At 36.8% G+C, this 21682-nt stretch overlaps 5 protein-coding genes across 9 annotated transcripts; 3 read left to right on the top strand and 2 right to left on the bottom strand.

Moving 5' to 3' along the window:
* Positions 1-1526: 1526 nt before the first annotated feature.
* Positions 1527-2149, top strand: LOC18027966 (cell wall integrity and stress response component 1). The gene has a single exon (XM_006409895.2). The coding sequence runs from the start codon at positions 1675-1677 to the stop codon at positions 2029-2031; it is 357 nt and encodes a 118-aa protein (XP_006409958.1). The 5' UTR covers positions 1527-1674; the 3' UTR covers positions 2032-2149.
* A 932-nt stretch (positions 2150-3081) lies between these two features.
* Positions 3082-5751, bottom strand: LOC18027967 (laccase-2). Its single transcript, XM_006409896.2, has 6 exons — positions 5547-5751; positions 5287-5438; positions 4949-5193; positions 4712-4840; positions 3667-4641; positions 3082-3492 (listed from the first exon to the last, which is right to left on the bottom strand). The coding sequence occupies exons 1-6, from the start codon at positions 5649-5651 to the stop codon at positions 3362-3364; spliced, it is 1737 nt and encodes a 578-aa protein (XP_006409959.1). The 5' UTR covers positions 5652-5751; the 3' UTR covers positions 3082-3361.
* Positions 5752-9059: 3308 nt separating this feature from the next.
* LOC18027968 (pumilio homolog 2) lies at positions 9060-13798 on the top strand. Of its 4 annotated transcripts, none has more exons than XM_024161029.1 (10): positions 9060-9136; positions 9639-10262; positions 10465-11786; positions 11882-12023; positions 12107-12214; positions 12316-12528; positions 12605-12715; positions 12795-12989; positions 13085-13259; positions 13370-13798. In XM_024161029.1, exons 2-10 carry the CDS (start codon positions 9642-9644, stop codon positions 13414-13416), a joined length of 2934 nt encoding a protein of 977 aa, XP_024016797.1. In that variant the 5' UTR covers positions 9060-9136; positions 9639-9641; the 3' UTR covers positions 13417-13798. The 4 variants fall into 4 exon arrangements, with proteins under 4 accessions (XP_024016797.1, XP_006409962.2, XP_024016798.1 ...); XM_006409899.2 differs by having other exon boundaries at positions 9066-9178; XM_024161030.1 differs by lacking the exon at positions 9060-9136 and adding an exon at positions 9248-9276.
* A 2121-nt stretch (positions 13799-15919) lies between these two features.
* Positions 15920-20443, top strand: LOC18027969 (pumilio homolog 2). Of its 2 annotated transcripts, none has more exons than XM_024161018.1 (10): positions 15920-16132; positions 16214-16843; positions 17001-18301; positions 18392-18533; positions 18607-18714; positions 18816-19028; positions 19110-19220; positions 19302-19496; positions 19589-19763; positions 19944-20443. In XM_024161018.1, exons 2-10 carry the CDS (start codon positions 16220-16222, stop codon positions 19988-19990), a joined length of 2916 nt encoding a protein of 971 aa, XP_024016786.1. In that variant the 5' UTR covers positions 15920-16132; positions 16214-16219; the 3' UTR covers positions 19991-20443. The 2 variants fall into 2 exon arrangements, with proteins under 2 accessions (XP_024016786.1, XP_006409963.1); XM_006409900.2 differs by having other exon boundaries at positions 15921-16124.
* A 26-nt stretch (positions 20444-20469) lies between these two features.
* On the bottom strand, positions 20470-21261 carry LOC18027970. The gene is made up of 2 exons (XM_006409901.2): positions 20867-21261; positions 20470-20729 (listed from the first exon to the last, which is right to left on the bottom strand). Exons 1-2 carry the CDS (start codon positions 21209-21211, stop codon positions 20550-20552), a joined length of 525 nt encoding a protein of 174 aa, XP_006409964.1. The 5' UTR covers positions 21212-21261; the 3' UTR covers positions 20470-20549.
* Positions 21262-21682: the final 421 nt, after the last annotated feature.

Genomic DNA, 21682 nt, shown 5'->3' on the forward strand with positions numbered 1-21682 from the left:
TCCATTAATCAAAGCATTAACTATATCGTCAACGCTAAGTAAAAAGCCCTCATCCCCAAATCTTGCGGATTCTGTATACCCCCAAAAACTCATTGCCAATTTACCACTTTTTAATGTGTTCATTGACAATTTAACACACTTAATGAATATCCATACTAGATTATTTACTTTGAATCCGCTACTCCACTTACACTCGAAAAGCTAAAAAAATTGTTATATGTCATACTTGTGACTCGTTCCCCGCTCTAAAAAGACGTTTTGGAGATTCGTCTTAGAACATTTATGGATTTTATCATTTTGAGTCTCATATTTTCATCATTTTCTCTATGTTTCTCTTGCTTTTCTTTGTGTTTCTTTGTGTGTTTCTTTGATTTAGATTTCTAGCAAGCCTCTGTATATGTTCTAGACTCTAAAGTATCTTTTTTTTTTGTTCAACGTTCTAGAGTATCTTTGTTCTTCTTTTTTTGTCTCTTTGTTTTTATTTAGGTGTTTGAAAGTAGATTGGATTTAAGGAGTTGCATAGAGCTTGAAGTTAGTCAGATGGAGTCATGGAGAATTCACTTTTGGATCCAACCAAATGGAAGAAAAATATTGAGATCAAAATTTTTTGGAAGATCATATCAGATTAAATCCTTTCCGTTCATAGATAAGCTCAACTTTGAACACAGCAAAGTAAATTGACTTATCTTCATTTTTATGGTGGTTTCCAACCAGCAGTTCTAAAGATACAATCAATTTAGCAATTACAAAATCTACTTGAAGGTGAAAGATCATAACAAATAATAATCTTCTTGTGTCCAGATTAATCTCAAAATCTTTTTTTGGTTTAAGATAAGACATCCATTGAGTTAGCTTTCATATAGCATTGGATTCAAGTCATTCCGAGCTCTGATTCAAATCTTTTCTCATCTTTTGTGTAACTTTTATTAAAAAAAAAATCAACATAATACTTAAAAGTATAATAGGATTAACATTAATAAAATGCTTAGTTTACCCAAGTTTAAACTTTTTCTATGTCTACTTTATTATCATTTAATTAGATAAAATGGTGGCAAAAATTCGGTGACCAATTACAATAAAATGGTACCGTAAATAGTTTCACATGATGGGACGAAGAACTTGATGGGAACCACTGATTTTACTTTTTGAATACACTAATTTGGTACGACATTTTAATAAGTAAACGTTGTATGTTGGTAGAGTTACAAGATAATCAAACTACATCTACTGATCTTTAATTATAATTGAACAAAAATTTAACATTGAGTTTACGATAGCTAGGCATAAGAAATGTCGATAAATGAAAACAAGTGGACACTAAATGGTTCCTAACTCGACGCCAAAGGAAAATAGTTCCTAAGTCGACGGAAAAAGATTCATATATATCTCATGACGAGCTGATTAAATATTACATTATAATAACAGAAATTTCATTTTGTTTTACATTGATGTGTTTATCTCCGTTGATTTATTACAAATATAAAAAGAAGATATATAGCAAAGAGACACTATCACTCTCTCTACTTCTCTATCTCTCTCTCTCTCTCTGAATCACTCTCTCTTCTTTGAGTTGAATCAACGCAAACTCACAATCAAAAACACAGCAAACACACTTACTTAGACCCATTTATCTGAATCTGAATCCGAGTCTCTCTGCAGAAGCACATATTATTCATGGATGAGAAGTGGAAGCTGTCGAAGAAAGAGACAACAGCTTCTTCTTCTTATTCCTCTAAGTCAATGTTCTCTAGAAGCTTCTCAACAAGTGCTTCCTCCACAAAGTCTCCAATATTCGTAAGGAGTTCCTCTACTAAGTGCTCTATACCTTCATCCACCTATTCCTCTTCTTCTTCCTCTTCAGTCTCTAGAAGCTTCTCAAGAAAAGAGAGAAGATCTTCTTCTTCATCTTCATCTTCTTCTTCTATCACTCAGAAATACAGCAGTTTGGCTAAAGAACAGAAGGCAAGGTTTTACATCATGAGAAGGTGTGTGGCTATGCTTGTTTGTTGGCATAAACATGGAGATTCTTAATTTTTGTTCTTTTTTTCTTTGTCTTGGTTCCTTGTAATTAGACCAGTTTTATTATTGAGGGTTTCCATACAAGTACATTGTAAGAAGAGATTTTGATTTTAAGAACTTAGGTGTTCTATATATGCTCGTAGATATTCAATTGTACAACTTGCATATGCTACGCATACACAATTATAGACATCTGTGTATATGTACCACTGATGCAAGTGTTTACATAGATAGGATGGTTGTCTTTCTTTAGTAAAAGAGAAACAAAAGATTAAGATACATTATCTGGAGGATTGTGTGTATCATGAAGTACAGTGTTTTTGTTAGGATTTACACTGATTAGTCATTTTCAATGTCTGGAAATACACTTGAAACAATTTAACAAACTAACTCTTCAATTGAATGTTTTATAAAGAATATGAAATGTATGTTGTCTCTTGTTAATATTTTAAAAAGAAATGATCCATGATTCATATAATCTGGTCAAAGATCTGAGGCTTTTTTATTGCTAATTATGAAACGATAATGGAGTCCAGTTAATGTCAATGTGATTATGATAAGAATATACCAATATAATTGTTTTGATGCTATATAGATCTTGCAAACACCAATAATGCCTGGAACTCTACTCACATTTTGTTTTTTCTTAGCTTTAATAATTATTATTTTATTCCTTTTTGCATTTTATGGCAGTATTTGGTGGCAGTATTTTTTCTGTTTGCTTTCTGGATTTTTGTCTCTTTGATGGAAGAAAGATTCCCTCTTGGCAAATGAAAATTCTTTAGTATCAATATATTTCCACATTTTATTTTATAAAAAACTTAGGATAAAATTACTCGATTATGTATAAACAGTTGCGTACTTAGAAACTAGTCGGCATTATTGAGATGAGATGAAATCTATCCTTTCACTTTATTAGTGAAAGAAAGTTTGAAATATTATACAGGGAATCCAATGATAAGTTGTCAACGACTCCAACTTTTGTCATTATCGTAAACAAAAAATGTTTATTTAATCAGATAATAAAAAAGATAACGAGGGTTGCAGATTAGTGCTAATGCATTTTGTTCTTGATTACAAAAAATATATATATATTTCTTAATGTACAGAGAAATTCTTACCGCGACCAAAGCTCTTCAGTTCACTCATCTTTTTACAAGAAGAGAAAGGGAAACAAAATACAAAGAAAAAAATCAGAAATCTCAAGTGATGATGATCCAAAACACAAAAGCATTAAAGAGGAAACAAAAAAACGAGAAACACATATTGCACAATTTAAGGAAATAGCATTCCGAGGAAAAAAGGTGACGTGGTATCGGCAGAGGCGTTGGATTGGTCAGAGTCAACATTTAGGGAAATCTGAAGGTGGAGGAAGAAGCTTCTGATTTGGAAGGTCTCCATCCAGAACCACCCAAGCCATGGTCAGACCCCAACTCAAATGAATCTCAATGTGGCAATGCATGAACCACACACCTGTTACAATCAAACAACTATTTTAAAAAAAAAACATATAGTTTGGAGAATTCCATTAACCATTGAAATTAATTAGATATTATTACTAAGTGTTAGAAACTATGTCACCATCTGAATTCAAAACCATATAATATATAGTGTTAACAAACAAACAAAAAATTTTGAAAATGTTACCGGGGTTATCGGCGAGGAAGCGAATGGCAACCCAACCACCAGAAGGGACATTGATGGTGTTCCGTTCAACCGGATCGATTAGGTTATAACGTTTTGGGTCACGGATCGGGTCAAAGTTGCCAAAGCCTTGTCCCACCACGTAAAAATTGAAGCCATGAAGATGAACAGGGTGTGCCTCAATACCCAAGATGCTAGTGCCTTGCAAGACCAATTCAACAGTTGTGTTGTACTTTAAGACCACGAGTTTGGTCCCTTTTGAGACCATTGTGTTGTTTGGTGGCATACCCGTGTAATTAAATGGAAAAATAGGGGCACTTGGGAAATTGGTCATGAAAATTCTATTGGACTTGCCTAAAAAGTATGATTGCAATAGAGAAGTCTTGTTTGGTAAGATGAAAGACACGTTATTGATAGCTGCTGTGAATTTCGTAGTATTAGTTGGTCCTTGGCATGTTTGGTTTTTAGGACAAGGGTTGGTTCCTAAACCTACGGTAAAGAAATATTTCTTATCCACGGTTTTTGGTACGTTTGCTGGAAATCTAGAACTCGCCAAACTTCTAAACATTTTTGTGAAATTTGCGGCATAGCTCGTACTATTGATAGGAGGGAGAGAGGGTTTGATAACAGGAAGGTTTTTAGAAGAGTTGAAATGATTTGACGTTGGTTCATGCTGGTATTTGAGAACTCCTGCGACGGTTGTGTTATCGATTGTTCCTTGGCCCGTGAAGTAAGGTCTTGCCAGCATGTAGAAGGTTGCATTTGGGTAAATAGGTTTGGTTTTGAGTAATACGTTGGTGGTTTGACCCGGACCGAGAAGCACGATGTTGGTTTGGAATGGTTTAACGTAGCTAGCGTCAGCTTCAACCACTGTTAATGTGTGATTGGCTATGGTGAAGAAGAGTTCATCATCGAGTGCAGCATTGATCAGTCGTAGTAAATATGTCTTTCCAGGTTTCACCGTTAGCTTGTATGTATCTAAAAACAACAATTAGGCACTGTATTAAAGTATTGCAAAACACAACCACTTGAAAAACATGATCATTACCTTTTGTGGAACAATTGTATAATGGGCCTGGAAGTCCATTAAAAGTATGTGCATCGGATGCATTTGGGCCTCCGCCTGTCTGAAGAGCTTGTTGCACAACTGCTTGAGGATCAGCATTAAACCATTCACCTATACACAAATTTAAACATCAGTGTTGTTGAATCTTTCTAAACAAAACGCTATTGTTTGGGACTCATATGCAAAGTAAACAAATATATGAGCATTTAAGATAATTACCAAACATAATAGGGACTTGTTTGTAGGGTTTGGGAAAAGGATAAGGTTGGTGGAGTTTAGGGAGAATGATCAATGGTCCGTACACGGTGGCTCTCATCCATTGAATGTGAGCATGCCACCACAAGGTTCCTCTTTGTCCGATCACTGTGAAGTTGTATACATAACTTTGTCCGGTCTGAATTGGACATTGTGTCACATACGACGGTCCATCTGCCCATCCGCTTCTTAGCTGCCGGATTCCGTGCCTAAACATTTATACATTCATCTTATTTATTGAGGCTTAAGGAAAGTTAAAACAAGAGTTAAAAAATTATCATTATAAGCAACTAGTAATTTACCAGTGTATGGAAATGTTATTGGAGACATGATTAACAACTTTGATCTGTAGATTATCTCCTTCTCTTGCTGTAACCTTAGGTCCTGGGAATTTTCCGTTGACCGTCACTATTGTTTTTGTCTTGCACAATCTTGTGATGTTTTTTAGTTGAATCTGCCGGAGTGAAAAAAAAAAATAGAACAAGTGATTAATATATCTGGAAAAATAGATAAGCAAAGTAATACATATTTGGTCTCAAATGGAGAGTAATTTCATAAATACATCGAACTTGTAGCGCCGCGTGATTCCTGCAGATGCTGCATTGATGTTGTAACTAATGGCAAACAGAAATGCCACAAGAAGATAATGCAAACACCACGTAGCCATGTATAATATTTATTTGAATATTGATTAGAAAGAAAAAAAATCTATTTCAACTTGTATGAAATATGATTTTCTTCTTGCATAGGTTTCTGGTGAAGCTCTTAAGTGGTGTATTGATAAATAGAACTCGAGTGTTGTTTTTATATAAGGGAAAGAGGCAAATAGTAAGGTTAACGGTTGGTAACAAGATTAAAAAAAAAAGTTTTATAGTAATTCGGATAAGTTATAAATAAGTTGATTTAGTGTTGATGTTGTAGTTGGTCCAACTCTTGACGATCCGAGTGAATTCGAAGTTAACTAATTAATTGTGTGCTCTAAGCTCTAAGCCTCTAACTATGATGATTATCGCTCTACATACAATCTTCCGTCCCAATAAATTGATAATTTACTAAAATATTTTATCCAAACACATAATCGAAACCAACAACTAAAAAAAAATCCTTTTGTGTCTAAAGAACTGATATTTTAGTAGAAACTAGAACGTACACTTAATAAGAAAATTATAAATTGACTAAACTATTCCTAACTTTCGTAAGAATTACTGATCAAACGAACTCAATTTTATTATTAGGATAGAATTCTTCGAAGAATTAAACTTCTACATCGGATATTGAGTATTAATTTTATTTGATACTAAATATATATATATATATATATATAAATAATTGCTTAGTAAATAAAAGAGCTAGAAATTAATAAATACAACACTTAAGATCAAAATTGAAGTTCATATTCAAAATCTAAATTTTTCGCTTTTCACTTTTCCATTTTTAAGGTATGAACACTTGACAATAAATATAGAACTATAAATTACGGAACTAAAAAATGTAATGAGTGTAGTCTTGAGTAGGTATAAAGTACATGGTAAGTTGCACGAATTGGTTGTTTGAAAACATATGTTCCAACAAAAAGAGAGTCTTTAGTGGATCTAAGCTTAAGGAGGATCTTCACAGTCTCCTGGAAGACTCTCTCTCTTTGACACTTCACCCAATTCATCCATTCCTTTCAAGCAACATAAGACAACGATCGTTGGATTCATCAGCTTCACTTGGCCTTATAATCTACTTTTATCTGTCTAATCTGCTTTTTCTTGATATTTGGTAACTTAAATTAAGATGTTGCATCCGATGTTTAATTTTGGTAAACTGGATGACTACATTTTCTTTTATCTCATTTGACATCGTGGAATCATTGAATTTGATTAGGAATGTTTTAACTGTACGTTAAGGATTAGTGTCTTGCTCATATCAGACAAAAAGTAATGAATGAATAAGGTGTTGAATTCCATGAAATATCTAATTAGTTCTGAAAGTAGATTGGCCGCAAGGAGTTTCTTGCGAATTCAGCTTCGACTAAATTATTAGATAGATGCCCAAAATCTATTAATTAGATCAAATGAACTTCGTTGAACGCTGATTAATTTGTTGGATATGTAATCATCTTCACTAGCCCAAGAGAAAGGACTACCTCTTGATGCATTTAACATGCATTTCATCGCCTAAATTAGAGTTTCTAACTCCATGTGTATAAAAGAAAAACTTTGTTGTTGTTGTCCTTTAGCTTCTAGAAAAAAGTATATCCATCCATGATGACACCACAGAAAAACCGCCTTACCCCATTTTGAAAGTGGGTAAATCAAACATAATTTGTTCTAGCTAGACCCTGATTAATGGACTAGATTGGCATAGATTTTCCAATGTGCTCTTGGCCAATCACTCACTTTGTGAACGCGACCCAACCCAAAACGTGTATAAATGGGTCTGAGTTACCTATTAGTCTATTACCTAGGACTAAATCTTTTAAATAACGTCGAAGAGAACAAATTTCAAAATAGAATAATTAATTGTAAGGTCATGTACATATTCTAGTCTCCACTAACAATTTATTCTCTTAAAACTACTAGTAAAAACTATTTTTAAGAAGTGCTAAAAATATACATATAATATATGGTGGAGAATTATATTGCAAGTTCATTGTGAGTTAAGAGGGATTTTTATACATTTTTCAGTTAGATGGTAGACTTGCAAAAGAAACAAGTTGGAGGATTTACCAAAATACATTGTTAAATGATGATACAAAATCATGGTTTTACAAAAGTAAGAAAGAACATAATAATGTAGGTCGTTAGTTGTAGGTTTACCAACTTCAACCATTCTCCTTTACTGTTACATTCTACCGAATTCCAATTTGTATCCAATAACATTATCCAATGATATCGAATCATTGCTTTTTTTTTTGGTTTGAATCAAATGAATAAACATAAATGATTTGATCGTTTTGCAGATTACCAAAAGCAAAATTCATAAAACAGTATGATTATTGACCGATAAGACGAGAAGAATTTCAACATTGAAAACAAAAACAACAAGAATTCTAACTCATTACAAATAAAAAAGATTTTATAACCTAACTATTGGTGTCTTCTAAAAGGACCAAAGCCATGAATCAATGTCGATGCAAATGAATGTATTGGAATTAAAAGGCTGAGTTCATTGGGCCTTAAATCTATTCAAGATCACAAACTAGAATGAAAAAATGAAACACATTTCAAAGCCCACTTATAAAACTCTAGTTAACCTAACAAAGTACTTCACTTTGCCCGTATAAGACAACACCGATTCATACGCCGACTCGTGGACTTCGGAGAGCAATCATGACCAAGCACGATCTTAACAACAAAGATACCTTTCTTAATTTAATCGCTCGCATTACTCCCATACTAACCGTTGTAGACAATTTTTAACCCGAATAGTTACCATAAAATGGTACCTTTAAAGGGAGAGAGGTTTGACTAGTGATCAATTTTTAATCTCCCATTTTGGGAAATAAATACATAAAAAAATCAAAAATAGTAGTAGTTGGTAAAACAAAAGATGAAAAATATTTCCATTTTCTGAAAACTCACAATGTTCCACCTTTTGATATTTGAGTGCTGTTCCAAACAGCATTTAAAACGAATTACAATTGCAGAGAGAACATGCCAATCAAGTGAATATGTGTTTCCTTTTGTTTATTTCTGTTTTTGGTGAATCAATCTGCATCATATCAAAATAATGATAATAGAAAAACATAAATAGTATGATGCTATTAATATTTAGGAAGCAAAACAAAAAAATACAGGTGTATCAATAACCAAATAGCTTAAATTCCATAAAGTTATTGTCATATTTTATTGTAATGTAAGTTGTTAAAAATTTAGATTGCAATAATAATAAAAAAAGATTATATAGAGATCTCAGAGTTAACAAATTTGAGTATACATGTTTCGTTGTTTTTAAAGAAAATTAACATTTTATTGTATATTTTCGTACTGCTAAATATGTAAATTTCCTATTTTCAAAACTGAAGAACTAAGCTAAGATCTTTATAAAAATAAAATCTTGAAGATCGTATCATCTTGAAGTGTACTTTGTTAAAAAAAAAACGAGCTGTGTCCTTAAACCCAAACTGAAACACAGAACATAAGATCTCGAAACAGCTTCAAACGTGTGAGTCTGAGATTCCCCAGCTCTGGAACACGAGGACAATAAGTTCAGTTTGTTATGTTTTTTTTTTAATTAATGCTTTTTTTTTCATTCTTCTTTATGCAATCTCTAGGTCAGATCACCCCTAATAATGATGATTCACAGTAATTTTTTCTTTTCTTTTTAATTTCACAAAAACCCTAAAGGGTTCTTGTATCGCCGTCTGATTTTTTCCGCCAACTCTCTATAAAACCCATTTTCTCCTTGAAGCTTTAATTTTTATATTTCTCAATCTGGTCGTGGTTAGGTTTTGTTTTTCTAAATCCAAACAAATGATGAACATTGAAGTATAAGATTGATGAACATCAATCATCAAATGGATTTTTGTAGCGCTTAAAGTTTTGATCTTTGGGGTTAGTTCTAAATAGAGACTTTTGGGGATCATAAAAACAGAGTTGGAAAGGAGTGATCTTTAATATTTGCGTAACTGATTTTGGGGTTTTTATTTTAAATTTTTGTTGTATAGGTCATGATGATACCGGAACTAGGAAGAAGACCGATGCTTAGAGCTAACGAAGATTCATCTTTTGGGGATGATTACGAGAAAGAGATTGGAGTATTGCTCGGCGAGCAGCAGAGACGGCAAGAGGAGGCTGATGAGCTCGAGAGAGAGCTAAACTTGTACAGAAGCGGCTCTGCTCCGCCGACTGTGGACGGTTCTGTAAGTGCCGCCGGTGGGCTTTTCACCGGAGGAGGAAGGGCTCCTTTCATGGAGTTTGCTGGAGCTAATAAGGGAAATGGGTTTGGAGGTGACGATGAGGAGTTTAGGAAAGATCCAGCTTACTTGTCTTATTACTATGCTAATATGAAGTTGAATCCGAGGCTGCCTCCGCCTTTGATGTCTAGGGAGGATTTAAGGGTTGCTCAGAGGCTTAAAGGGACTAGCCCCGTGTTAGGTGGTATTGGGGATAGGAGAAAAGTAAATGAGAGTCAATCTTTGTTCTCTATGCCGCCTGGTTTTGAACAGATGAAGCAGCAGCACGAGTTTGAGCCTGAGAGAACCAGTGCTTCGTCTTCAGAGTGGGATGCTAATGGATTGATTGGTTTGGATCTTGGAGGCAAACAAAAGAGTTTTGCTGATATGTTTCAGGTCGGTGAAATTTCTTCTTATTAGTACGCAATGGTTACATACTGTCTGATGGTTGCATTTGTGGCTTTATGGTGTTTGCTTCAAAAGACTATTTATGCAAGTATGCCTATGCCACACCACATTTGATTCTCTCTGTATGTATTGTGTATACTTTTCCTGAGTACTCTTGTTTATGTAAGCTTTATGAATCTCTTCTATGCAGGCTGACATGGGGCATGGTCAGCAGCCCTCACGTCCTGCAAGTCGTAATACCTTTGATGAGAATGTCGACTCCACAAATAATCAATCTCAGTCTGCATCACAAGGAATTGGTGCGCCAACTCCATACAGCTATGCAGCTGTTTTGGGTTCTTCTTTGTCTAGAAATGGAACTCCAGATCCGCAGGCCATTGCTAGGGTGCCTAGTCCCTGCCTTACACCCATTGGGAGTGGGAGAGTTAGTGCAAATGATAAGAGGACCACTAGTAATCAAAGCCCATTCAACGGTGTTACATCTGGTCTCAACGAGTCTTCTGATCTCGCAGCTGCTTTATCTAGCATGAACCTCTCAGCCAGTGGTGGGTTAGATGAACGAGGTCAGGCTGAGCAGGATGTTGAAAAGGTCAGAAACTATATGTTTGGACTGCAAAGTGGGCATAACGAAGTAAATCAACACAACTTCCTAAACAAATCTGATCAAGCCCATAAGGCAACTGCTTCATTGAGGAACTCACAACTGAGAGGGTCACAAGGATCTGCCTATAATGGTGGTGGAGGTGGACTGCCTGGTCCTTACCAGCATCTTGATAGCCCAAACTATTCTCTGAACAATTACGCATTAAATCCAGCTGTTGCTTCTATGATGGGTAGCCAACTTGGGACTGGTAACTTTTCTCCAATGTATGAAGATGTTTCCGCGGCATCTGCTTTGGGTTTTTCTGGAATGGACCACAGACTTCATGGGAGAGGTTATGTATCTTCTGGTCAAAACCTCTCTGAGTCACGTAACCTTGGAAGGATCAGTAATCGAATGATGGGAGGAGGTCTTCAGTCACATATTGCAGACCCAACGTATCATCAGTACGGGAGGTTCCCGGAAAATGCTGATCTTTTTAATGATCCTGCAATAGACAGGAGCTTTATGGGTAATTCCTACATGAATATGCTTGAACTTCAGAGGGCTTATCTCGGAGCTCAGAAATCACAGTATGGTGTCCCTTACAAATCTGGGAGTCCTAACAGCCGTAGCTATTACGGGAGCCCAACCTTACAGTATGGTTGTAATATGTCATATCCTGGCAGCCCATTGGCTCATCATGTTATGCCAAATCCTCTTGTGGCACCTTGTAGCCCTGTGAGACGAGGTGAAGTTAATATGCGATATCCCTCCGCAACAAGAAACTATTCTGGAGGTGTAATGGATGCTTGGCACATGGGTGCTAGTTTGGATGAAGGTCTTGGATCGTCATTGCTTGAAGAGTTCAAAAGTAACAAGACAAGAGGATTCGAACTTTCTGAAATAGCTAGCCACGTTGTCGAGTTCAGGTACTTCCTCGAAAAAGTCTTTACCTTTATTCTTGTGTACTGTTTATCCTAATCTACGGCGTATATTTTGGACTCATTTTGAAATGGCTGACCAGTGCGGATCAATATGGGAGCCGATTTATTCAGCAGAAACTCGAGACAGCAACAACTGATGAGAAAAACATGGTGTATGAGGAGATCATGCCAGATGCTCTTGCCCTGATGACTGATGTTTTTGGAAACTATGTAATTCAGAAGGTAAATTTAATCCTCCTTTCTGTTTTTTTGGAGCTTGGACATTCTTACTAGAAAGATTCCTGAATATGCTATTCTTCCTACAGTTCTTTGAGCATGGACTCCCCTCTCAGAGGAGAGAGTTAGGAGAGAAGCTCTTTGACAACGTTTTGGCTCTTAGCTTACAGATGTATGGTTGTCGTGTTATCCAAAAGGTAATGTCTAATTCTCACCTGTTCTACATTTCCTAAAAGCTTGTCTTGTATTCTCCGTACAGTTACAGATTCGTTATGGTTATGTTGTTTCACCATTCTAGGCAATTGAGGTGGTTGATCTGGACCAGAAAATTAAGATGGTGAAAGAACTTGATGGACATGTGATGCGATGTGTACGCGATCAGAATGGGAATCATGTGGTTCAGAAGTGCATCGAATGTGTGCCTGAAGAAAACATCGAATTCATCATTTCAACTTTCTTTGGTCAAGTTGTGACCCTCTCCACTCACCCATACGGCTGCCGTGTTATTCAGGTTCTTACTCGTACTGATGAAACCTCTCTTGGCCTTATGCTTCTTTCTTAACACGCTTTTTCTTCTCCTGCTGCAGAGGGTATTAGAGCACTGCCATAACCCGGATACACAGAGTAAGGTTATGGAAGAAATCCTGTCCACTGTTAGTATGTTAGCCCAAGATCAGTATGGAAACTATGTTATTCAGGTTTGTAAAAGTATTTATTTTCTTTGCAACTTGTGATCTTATATTGTTTGCTCAAAACTGATGCACATTTTGTTGACAGCATGTGCTGGAGCATGGAAAGCCTGATGAGCGTACTGTGATAATCAAAGAACTAGCAGGGAAGATTGTTCAGATGAGCCAGCAGAAGTTTGCGTCGAATGTTGTTGAGAAATGTTTGACTTTTGGAGGTCCAGAGGAACGGGAATTGCTTGTAAATGAGATGCTTGGTACAACTGATGAAAACGAGCCTCTTCAGGTTTGTCAAACACACTTAGTTTTAGATGATTGCCCGGGAAAATAAAGAAACTAATAAAGCTCATATGCTTCTTCTTGTTGTTGTTGTGTATATAGGCGATGATGAAGGATCAGTTTGCAAACTATGTAGTGCAAAAAGTTTTGGAGACGTGCGATGACCAACAGCGTGAGCTGATACTTACCCGTATTAAAGTGCATCTTAATGCGTTAAAGAAATACACTTATGGAAAGCATATTGTTGCCCGTGTTGAAAAACTCGTCGCTGCTGGAGGTTTGTACATGTTCCTTCTCTTCTATGTGTCCAAAGTTTCAGCCTTCGCTGCCTTTGAGACAGTATAAGCATTTCAGTGTCTTTAAATGGGTTCTTTTTGTTATATGCAGAGAGGAGAATGGGTATGCCGTCTCTAAACCTGCCTCTGGTGGCTTAAGGCGGCCAGTGTTGTACAGCTTAACTAGGGAGGATGGCTTTTCCGTAGCGTTTTGAGAATTAGGTAAGATCTAAACCAAAAAATCTGCGGGAAATTTGTGAAAGAGAGCTTTTGTTTGACCTCCGCAAAATCTGTACATTGTGTAGTGTCTTACCGTTTTTAGTATACATAGAACCAAACATCCCTCCCCTCTTTAGGCTGATCATGAGTAAGTGAAAAAAAAAAAGGCAGAGAATGGTGTAAAGAAAAAAAATGGTGTGAGGATTTTAGAGTTTCCTTCACATGTACAAAAAGAATGGCTCTCATGCCAATGTGTATGCTTTTAGGACAGTCACGATTTCAAGGGTTTCATCAAAACTCTTTATTTCTTATTTCACGATAACTCTTTCCGTTTCTGGAATTTTCATTTTTGTTGCTGATGTTGGTCTGGATACTTGTTACGCAAGAAACGTATGATATATTTAACAATCACTTGAACCTTGCAAACAAGTTCGATTTCTTCTCTCTGACATTGGAAGAGAATGTTCTACACCTGTTTTCTAGCTAAACTCTCTCTTTCAAACTTTCCTCGGACAGAGATTCTGGTCGCACACACTGGTCAGAATCTTGATACCGGTTTAGAGACTCTTGAACCGGGTCTGGCATCCAATGTTGAAATTCAGTGAATTCGCTATTAGACTATTGCAAATTTTGTTATTTCATCATTGAATGGGTAAAGAGTGGTGTAGATGTACAAATTTTCAAAAGCAACGACTTAGCAGATTGCACTATAATCACAAATAAACTTGGACATTCCTGAGTCTGTCACCAAATAAACCAATACATGTTAATAGTCTTTCTAAATATGGAAGTTGCTATCTTAGCTAACTGCTATCTTGCCTATCAACTCTCAGAAAAGAGTTGGATAGAGAGCTTAAGTCAACACATCCACCAATTGATAACTCGGATTTAACATGCATTGTCTTGAAAATTCCAGACTCAATTTACTCCTACACATAATGACAATATGTGTTATTGTGTTTAGTACTGAAACACTGGATTGTATGCAATGTGAAAGCTGTTGTGTTATCACAATAGAAATAATGTAGTACACTACAAAACAATGTTCGATGATTAGGATTGTCTCTACCAACTCTACACAACACATTCACAAAGCATCATCGAGCTCCAAACCAAAAGTATCAGACAACTGTTTTTTTTTTTTTATCAAATCATACAACTGTTTCTAAACCTGAAACATTCTCATGGTTGCTTGATAATGGAGATTTATAACAAATCACCTAAGATCCAGGAAATTTGGCTCTTCAGTACCTCGACTACATGTCTACATGTTTGATAATGGAGATTTACACCATTCATTCATATGGATTCGCTTTCATTTCTTTTATTCTTTCGTTTACTTTCCTTTGCAAATGTTTTACTAGTGCCACAAATTCAAAAAAAAAAAGATCTTATCTCTATGAGAGTTTTATTTTGGGTAAAAATCTCTATGAGAGTTACATGAGAATTACAAAATTACTATTATATTTGATCATAAAATAGTTTTTTTAGATACAGAGAAATTTAATAAATAATGCATTAGGAGTTTAGGATTTCTAGTTTGATGCAAGTATTCCAAACTAATGAAAGACGTGGATAATAATTTCATTTATGGGGACAAAAAAAAAATAATCAAAATAATGAATCTAAATATTTTTGTTAAAAAAGTCTCTTTAGCCTACTAACTAATGTGATGCATGGAGATCCGTTTGACATGTTTGCAGACGGAAAATTTATCTATTATATAATTGTCGATATAATAGTTTTCATAATGATAGATAAATGTTAATAAAATATATATTATGTAAAAAATAAGATGAAATTCTATCATTAAATAATAATCATCACTAACTACTTTAATAAAACGTCACCATCGAATAATTTGAGCTGCAATTAAACCCTAACATCTTAGAACATTCAAACGATGGTCACTCGACGTCTTAAAAACAAAATCAACAAACTATATCCAAAGTTTTTTTTTTATATGGTATTTTCAACAAATTTAAGTGTTCTGAATTAGAAACAAGACCAACAATATAAAATTTCATATTCTCAAAACATTGGACGACATGAAACAATTAGTGAAAATATCAATGCTTGAATTCAACATCATTAACGAACCTTTTTTTTACTTCCTAATCCAAATCTCAATTTGGTTAATTGACGATGGGCCTCTATAGGGTAAAAGAATTCAAAACAAATTTTTGAAAATGTGTCTTATTACGAAAAGTTTTCATCAACAACATATAAGAGATGTACTACTCTGAGATTTTTTAGTCATGTCGTTAAACCAACAAACAAATCGTCAATATCTGAGATGTGTACTTATCTCTCTTATTAATTGATTTTTCCATTCGATAATAATAATTGTTTTTTTTTGTTTTCTTTAATTTCCATGATTAAATGGCACAAGAAACCCTAAGGTTCTTGCATCGCCGTCGGATATTTCCGTCAACACTATAAAACCCATTTTCCCCGTTGAGCTCAATTTCGCTATCTCTTTCATCTTTGTCGTTGTTAGGTTTTTTCTCTTTTTACTTAAACAACAGTAACATGGAAAAATCAGTCATCGAAAGAAACTCCTGAATTGATTTGAGTACCGCCTAAAGTTTTGATCTTTGGGTTCTTTCTAATAAAAAAAGAGATTTTTGGGGATTGTATATATTGAGGTAAAAAGGTCTGATCTTTAGGATTCATTGAAAGTTTAGCATATGAACATAATCTCAAAAATTGATATTTTGGGGTTTTTTGTTGTTAGGTGATAATGATTCCGGAACTGGGAAGAAGGCCGATGCATAGAGGTAACGAAGATTCAGCTTTTGGGGATGATTACGAGAAAGAGATTGGAGTATTGCTCGGCGAGCAGCAGAGACGGCAAGAAGAGGCTGATGAGCTCGAGAGAGAGCTAAACTTGTACAGAAGCGGCTCTGCTCCGCCGACTGTGGACGGTTCTGTAAGTGCCGCCGGTGGGCTTTTCACCGGAGGAGGAAGGGCTCCTTTCATGGAGTTTACTGGAGCCAATAAGGGAAATGGGTTTGGAGGTGACGATGAGGAGTTTAGGAAAGATCCAGCTTACTTGTCTTATTACTATGCTAATATGAAGTTGAATCCGAGGTTGCCTCCGCCTTTGATGTCTAGGGAGGATTTAAGGGTTGCTCAGAGGCTTAAAGGGAGTAGCACCGAGTTCTTAGGCGGTATTGGGGATAGGAGAAAAGTGAATGAGAATCGATCTTTGTTCTCTATGCCGCCTGGTTTTGAACAGATGAAGCAGCAGCAGCACGAGTTTGAGCCTGAGAGAACCAGTGCTTCGTCTTCTGAGTGGGATGCTAATGGATTAATTGGTTTGGATCTTGGAGGCAAACAGAAGAGTTTTGCTGATATCTTTCAGGTGATTACTTTTTTTTCCCCTTCTTTATATGGTCTTTACTCTAATCAGAACAACTTCACTCGAGAATATAAACTCTCATCTCATTTCACATTTGATTCTACCTTATTCTCGCTGTATATTCTCGTGTATGTAAAGTTGATGAATTGCTTCTGTACAGGCTGACCTGGGACATGGGAATCCCGTCTCACAGCAGCCCTCTCGTCCTGCAAGTCGTAATACCTTTGATGAAAATGTCGACTCCGCAAGTAATCAGTCTGTATCTGCACCACAAGGCATTGGTGCGCCAACCCCTTACAGCTATGCAACTGTTCTGGGTTCTTCTTTGTCTAGAACCGGAACTCCAGACCCACAGGCGGTTGCTAGGGTGCCTAGTCCCTGCCTTACTCCTATTGGGAGTGGAAGAGTGAGCTCAAATGATAAGAGGAACAGTTGTAATCAAAGCCCATTCAACGGTGTTACTTCTGGTCTCAACGAGACTACTGATCTAGCTGCTGCTTTATCTAGTATGAACCTGTCAGCCAGTGTTGGGATTGAGCGGGGTCAGGCTGAGCAGGATGTTGAAAAGGTCAGGAACTATATGTTTGGTCAGCAAGGTGGGCATAATGAAGTCAATCAACACAGATTCCCAAACAAATCTGATCAAGCCCATATGGCAACTGGTAATTGGAGGAATTCACAATTGAGAGGGTCACAAGGATCTGCCTATAATGGTGGTGGAGGTGGACTACCTGGTCCTTACCAGCATCTTGATAGCCCAAACTATTCTGTGAACAATTACCCATTAAATCCAGCTGTAGCTTCTATGATGGCTAGCCAACTTGGGACTGGTAACTTTTCTCCAATGTATGAAGATGCTCTGGGATTTTCTGGAATTGACTCCAGACTTCATGGGGGAGGTTTTGTATCTTCTGGTCAAAACCTCTCTGAATCACGTAACCTTGGCAGGCTCAGTAATCGAATGATGGGGGGAGGTCTACAGCCACATATTGTCGACCCAATGTATCATCAATATGCTGATTCTCTTGATCTTCTTAATGATCCTGCAATGGACAGGAGCTTTATGGGTAATTCATACATGAACATGCTTGAACTCCAGAGGGCTTATCAGGGATCTCCGAAATCGCAGTATGGTGTCCCTTACAAATCCGGGAGTCCTACCAGCCATAGCTACTATGGGAGTCCAACGTTTGGATCTAATATGTCATATCCTGGCAGTCCATTGGCTCATCATGTTTTGCAAAATTCTCTTTTGTCACCTTGTAGCCCTTTGAGACGAGGTGAAGTTAATATGCGATATCCTTCTGCAGCAAGAAACTATGCAGGAGGTGTAATGGATTCTTGGCACATGGGTGCTACTTTGGATGAAGGCTTTGGATCTTCATTGCTTGAAGAGTTCAAAAGTAACAAAACAAGAGGATTCGAACTTTCTGAAATAGCTAGCCACGTTGTAGAGTTCAGGTATTTCCATGAAACGCTTTACCTTTATTCTTGTGTACATTTATCCTAATCTAAGGCGTATTTTGGGACTCTTTTGAAATGGCTGACCAGTGCGGATCAATATGGGAGTCGGTTTATTCAGCAGAAACTCGAGACAGCAACAACTGATGAGAAAAACATGGTGTATGAGGAGATCATGCCACATGCTCTTACCCTGATGACTGATGTTTTCGGAAACTATGTAATTCAGAAGGTAGATTTTCTGTTTTTCCTTAGTTTAGACATTTTTACATGAAAATTTCCTAAATGTGGTCATCTTCATACAGTTCTTTGAGCACGGTCTCCCAACACAGAGGAGAGAATTGGCAGAGAAGCTCTTTGACAACGTTTTGGCTCTTAGCTTACAGATGTATGGTTGTCGTGTTATCCAAAAGGTAATGTCTAATTCTCACCTGTTCTACATTTCCTAAAAGCCTGTCTTCTATTCTCCGTATAGTTACAGATTCGTTATTGTTATGTTGTTTCACCATTCTAGGCAATTGAGGTGGTTGATCTAGACCAGAAAATTAAGATGGTGAAAGAACTTGATGGACATGTGATGCGATGTGTACGCGATCAGAATGGGAACCATGTGGTTCAGAAGTGCATCGAATGTGTGCCTGAAGAAAACATCGAATTCATCATTTCAACTTTCTTTGGTCAAGTTGTGACCCTCTCCACTCACCCATACGGTTGCCGTGTTATTCAGGTTCTTACTCGTTGTACTGATGAAACCTCTCTTTGGCCTTTTATGTGTCTTTCTAAATACGCTTTTCTTCTCCTGTTGAAGAGGGTATTGGAGCACTGCCATAACCCGGATACACAGAGTAAGGTTATGGAAGAAATCCTGTCTACTGTTAGTATGCTGGCCCAAGATCAGTATGGAAACTATGTTGTTCAGGTTTGTTTTAAATATGAGTTTTTTTTTCCAACTGGTAATTTTATATTCTTTGCTCAAAACTGATGTAAGTTTTATGGGCAGCATGTACTGGAGCATGGAAAGCCTGATGAGCGTACTGTGATAATCAAAGAATTAGCGGGGAAGATTGTTCAGATGAGCCAGCAGAAGTTTGCGTCAAATGTTGTTGAGAAATGTTTGACATTTGGAGGTCTAGAGGAGCGGGAATTGCTTGTGAATGAGATGCTGGGCACAACTGATGAAAACGAGCCTCTTCAGGTTTGTCAAACACATACTGTACTTCCACATTATTGTCGGGGAAAATGGAGGAACTAATAAAGCTCATATGCTTCTTCATCTTGTGTATCTAGGCGATGATGAAGGATCAGTTTGCAAACTATGTAGTGCAAAAGGTTTTGGAGACATGCGATGACCAACGTCGTGAGCTGATACTTACTCGTATCAAAGTGCATCTTAATGCTTTGAAGAAATACACTTACGGAAAGCATATCGTTGCCCGTGTTGAAAAACTCGTCGCTGCTGGAGGTATGTACATGTTCCTTCCCTTCTATGGATCTAAAGTTTCAGCCTTTATGTGCTACAAAGCCTCAAATTGTCTCTACTGCTTTGGTTGAGAAGAGCCTTCTAATGAGTATTTGAGCGGAAGAGACAGTATTAGCATTTCCACAGTTCCATGTCTCTAAGTGGGTTTGTCTTTATATACAGAGAGGAGAATGGGTTTGCAGTCCCAAAATGAGCCTCAGATGGCGTAAGGCCGCAAGTGTTGTACAGCGTAACTAGGGTGGATGGGTCTGCCATTGCGTTTTGAGAATTAGGTAAGATCTAAAACCAGAAATAATCTTGCGGGAGGTTGTGAAAGAGAGCTTTGTTTTCTCTGCAAAAATCTGTAAAGTTGTGTAGTTTCTTACGGCTTTTCTATACATAGAACCAAACATCCTTCTTAGGCTGATGAGTGAGTGAGTAAGAGAGAGAAAAAAAGGCAGAATGGTGTAAAAATGGGTTGTGAAATGGTGAGGAGTTTTAGGGTTTCCTTCACACATCGAGAATGGCTGTTTTCGCCAATGTGTTGAAGAGAGAATATGTTGATGCTTTTAGGACAATCCCAGTTTTAGAGTTTCCTTCTCCATCTATGTAATTTGTTTCATCACACTCTTATATCTTATTTCACGATGCAATCTTTTCGTTTCTGGAATTTGCCATTTTCTCTTGTTTATATTGGTCCATGTGCTTGTTACGCAAGAAACATTTGATTAGATCGCAGAGCATTACAACTATAATCGGACTCGTCTCTCTAACAATGGAAATAAAAAATCATTCAAGATCAATGTCAATGTCGTCATCTTCAATCTTCTGACCGAAACCTCTTGGTCCAGCTTTGGCTCTCGTTGCTTTCTTCTTTCCACTTTTCTTAGATCTCTTTGCTGCCTCTTCTTTCTCAAACTTCTCTCTCTCCCTCTTCCCTAGAAATTCAGTCACTCCGATGTACACAACCTGTAACATTTCAATATCTGAATCATGTTAAAACCGGTTTATACACTTGCAAACCGGGTTTCAGTTTTGTTCCATCTCAACATAGTTATAATAGATTTCGACAAGTTTGGATAAGATTGGTTTGTGGATAAACTTACACCAATGGTGAGAACAGTGAGAGCAAGAAAAGCGACAATGAGAAGCACTTGAATAATCAAAGCAAAAACGTCTTGACCACCACTAGACACAATGGCTTCAGAAGAAGAAGAATCAGAAGAAACGATCTCCTGGGAAATTTCCTCTGGAGTTGCAGAGAATCTCCATAGTTGGATTTTTTCCTGATTAAGAAGAAGAACACTAGGTGCTTGTTGTCTGTTAGAAGATAAGATCTTTCTCCTTGAGACAGACCAGGAGAGTGGAGATAACTGGTGGGTTTTTGCTGGACTTTGGAATCTTGGTCTGAAATTTGAAAGAGAGAGAGATGGTGTTGTTGTCGCAGACATCGTTCGTCCACTACTCTCTATCTCTTTAGATCCTGGGCATACCTCAACTTCGGTTTACTTTCTTGAGATTGAATAAACAGGATTAAAGAGATTACACATGGGCCGAGAAAAGCCTACTTTCCTATTTTATGGGCCTTAGCGACACTGAGAAGCACTTGTATATACAGTACCGGTCCGCTGTATAAATTATCAAACTTGGAACCGGGGAAAACAGATAATTTTCTCGGTTAACATCTTTGCTTAACTCAGATTCTTATTTTTGTCTGTTAGCTAATTACAACTGGAGCCTGGATTCTGGATCACTTGATATTTCGTATAATGGATATTCTTATTTTTGTCTGTTAGCTAATTACAACTGGAGCCTGGATTCTGGATCACTTGATATTTCGTATAATGGAAAAACAAATTACGATTACATAGCTCAGTTCCTCAAGATTTCTTTTCTTTTTTGATAAACTTTATCTGCTCATC

This window comes from Eutrema salsugineum, unplaced genomic scaffold, assembly GCF_000478725.1.
Source record: "Eutrema salsugineum unplaced genomic scaffold, Eutsalg1_0 scaffold_10, whole genome shotgun sequence".
Taxonomy (NCBI): domain Eukaryota; kingdom Viridiplantae; phylum Streptophyta; class Magnoliopsida; order Brassicales; family Brassicaceae; genus Eutrema; species Eutrema salsugineum.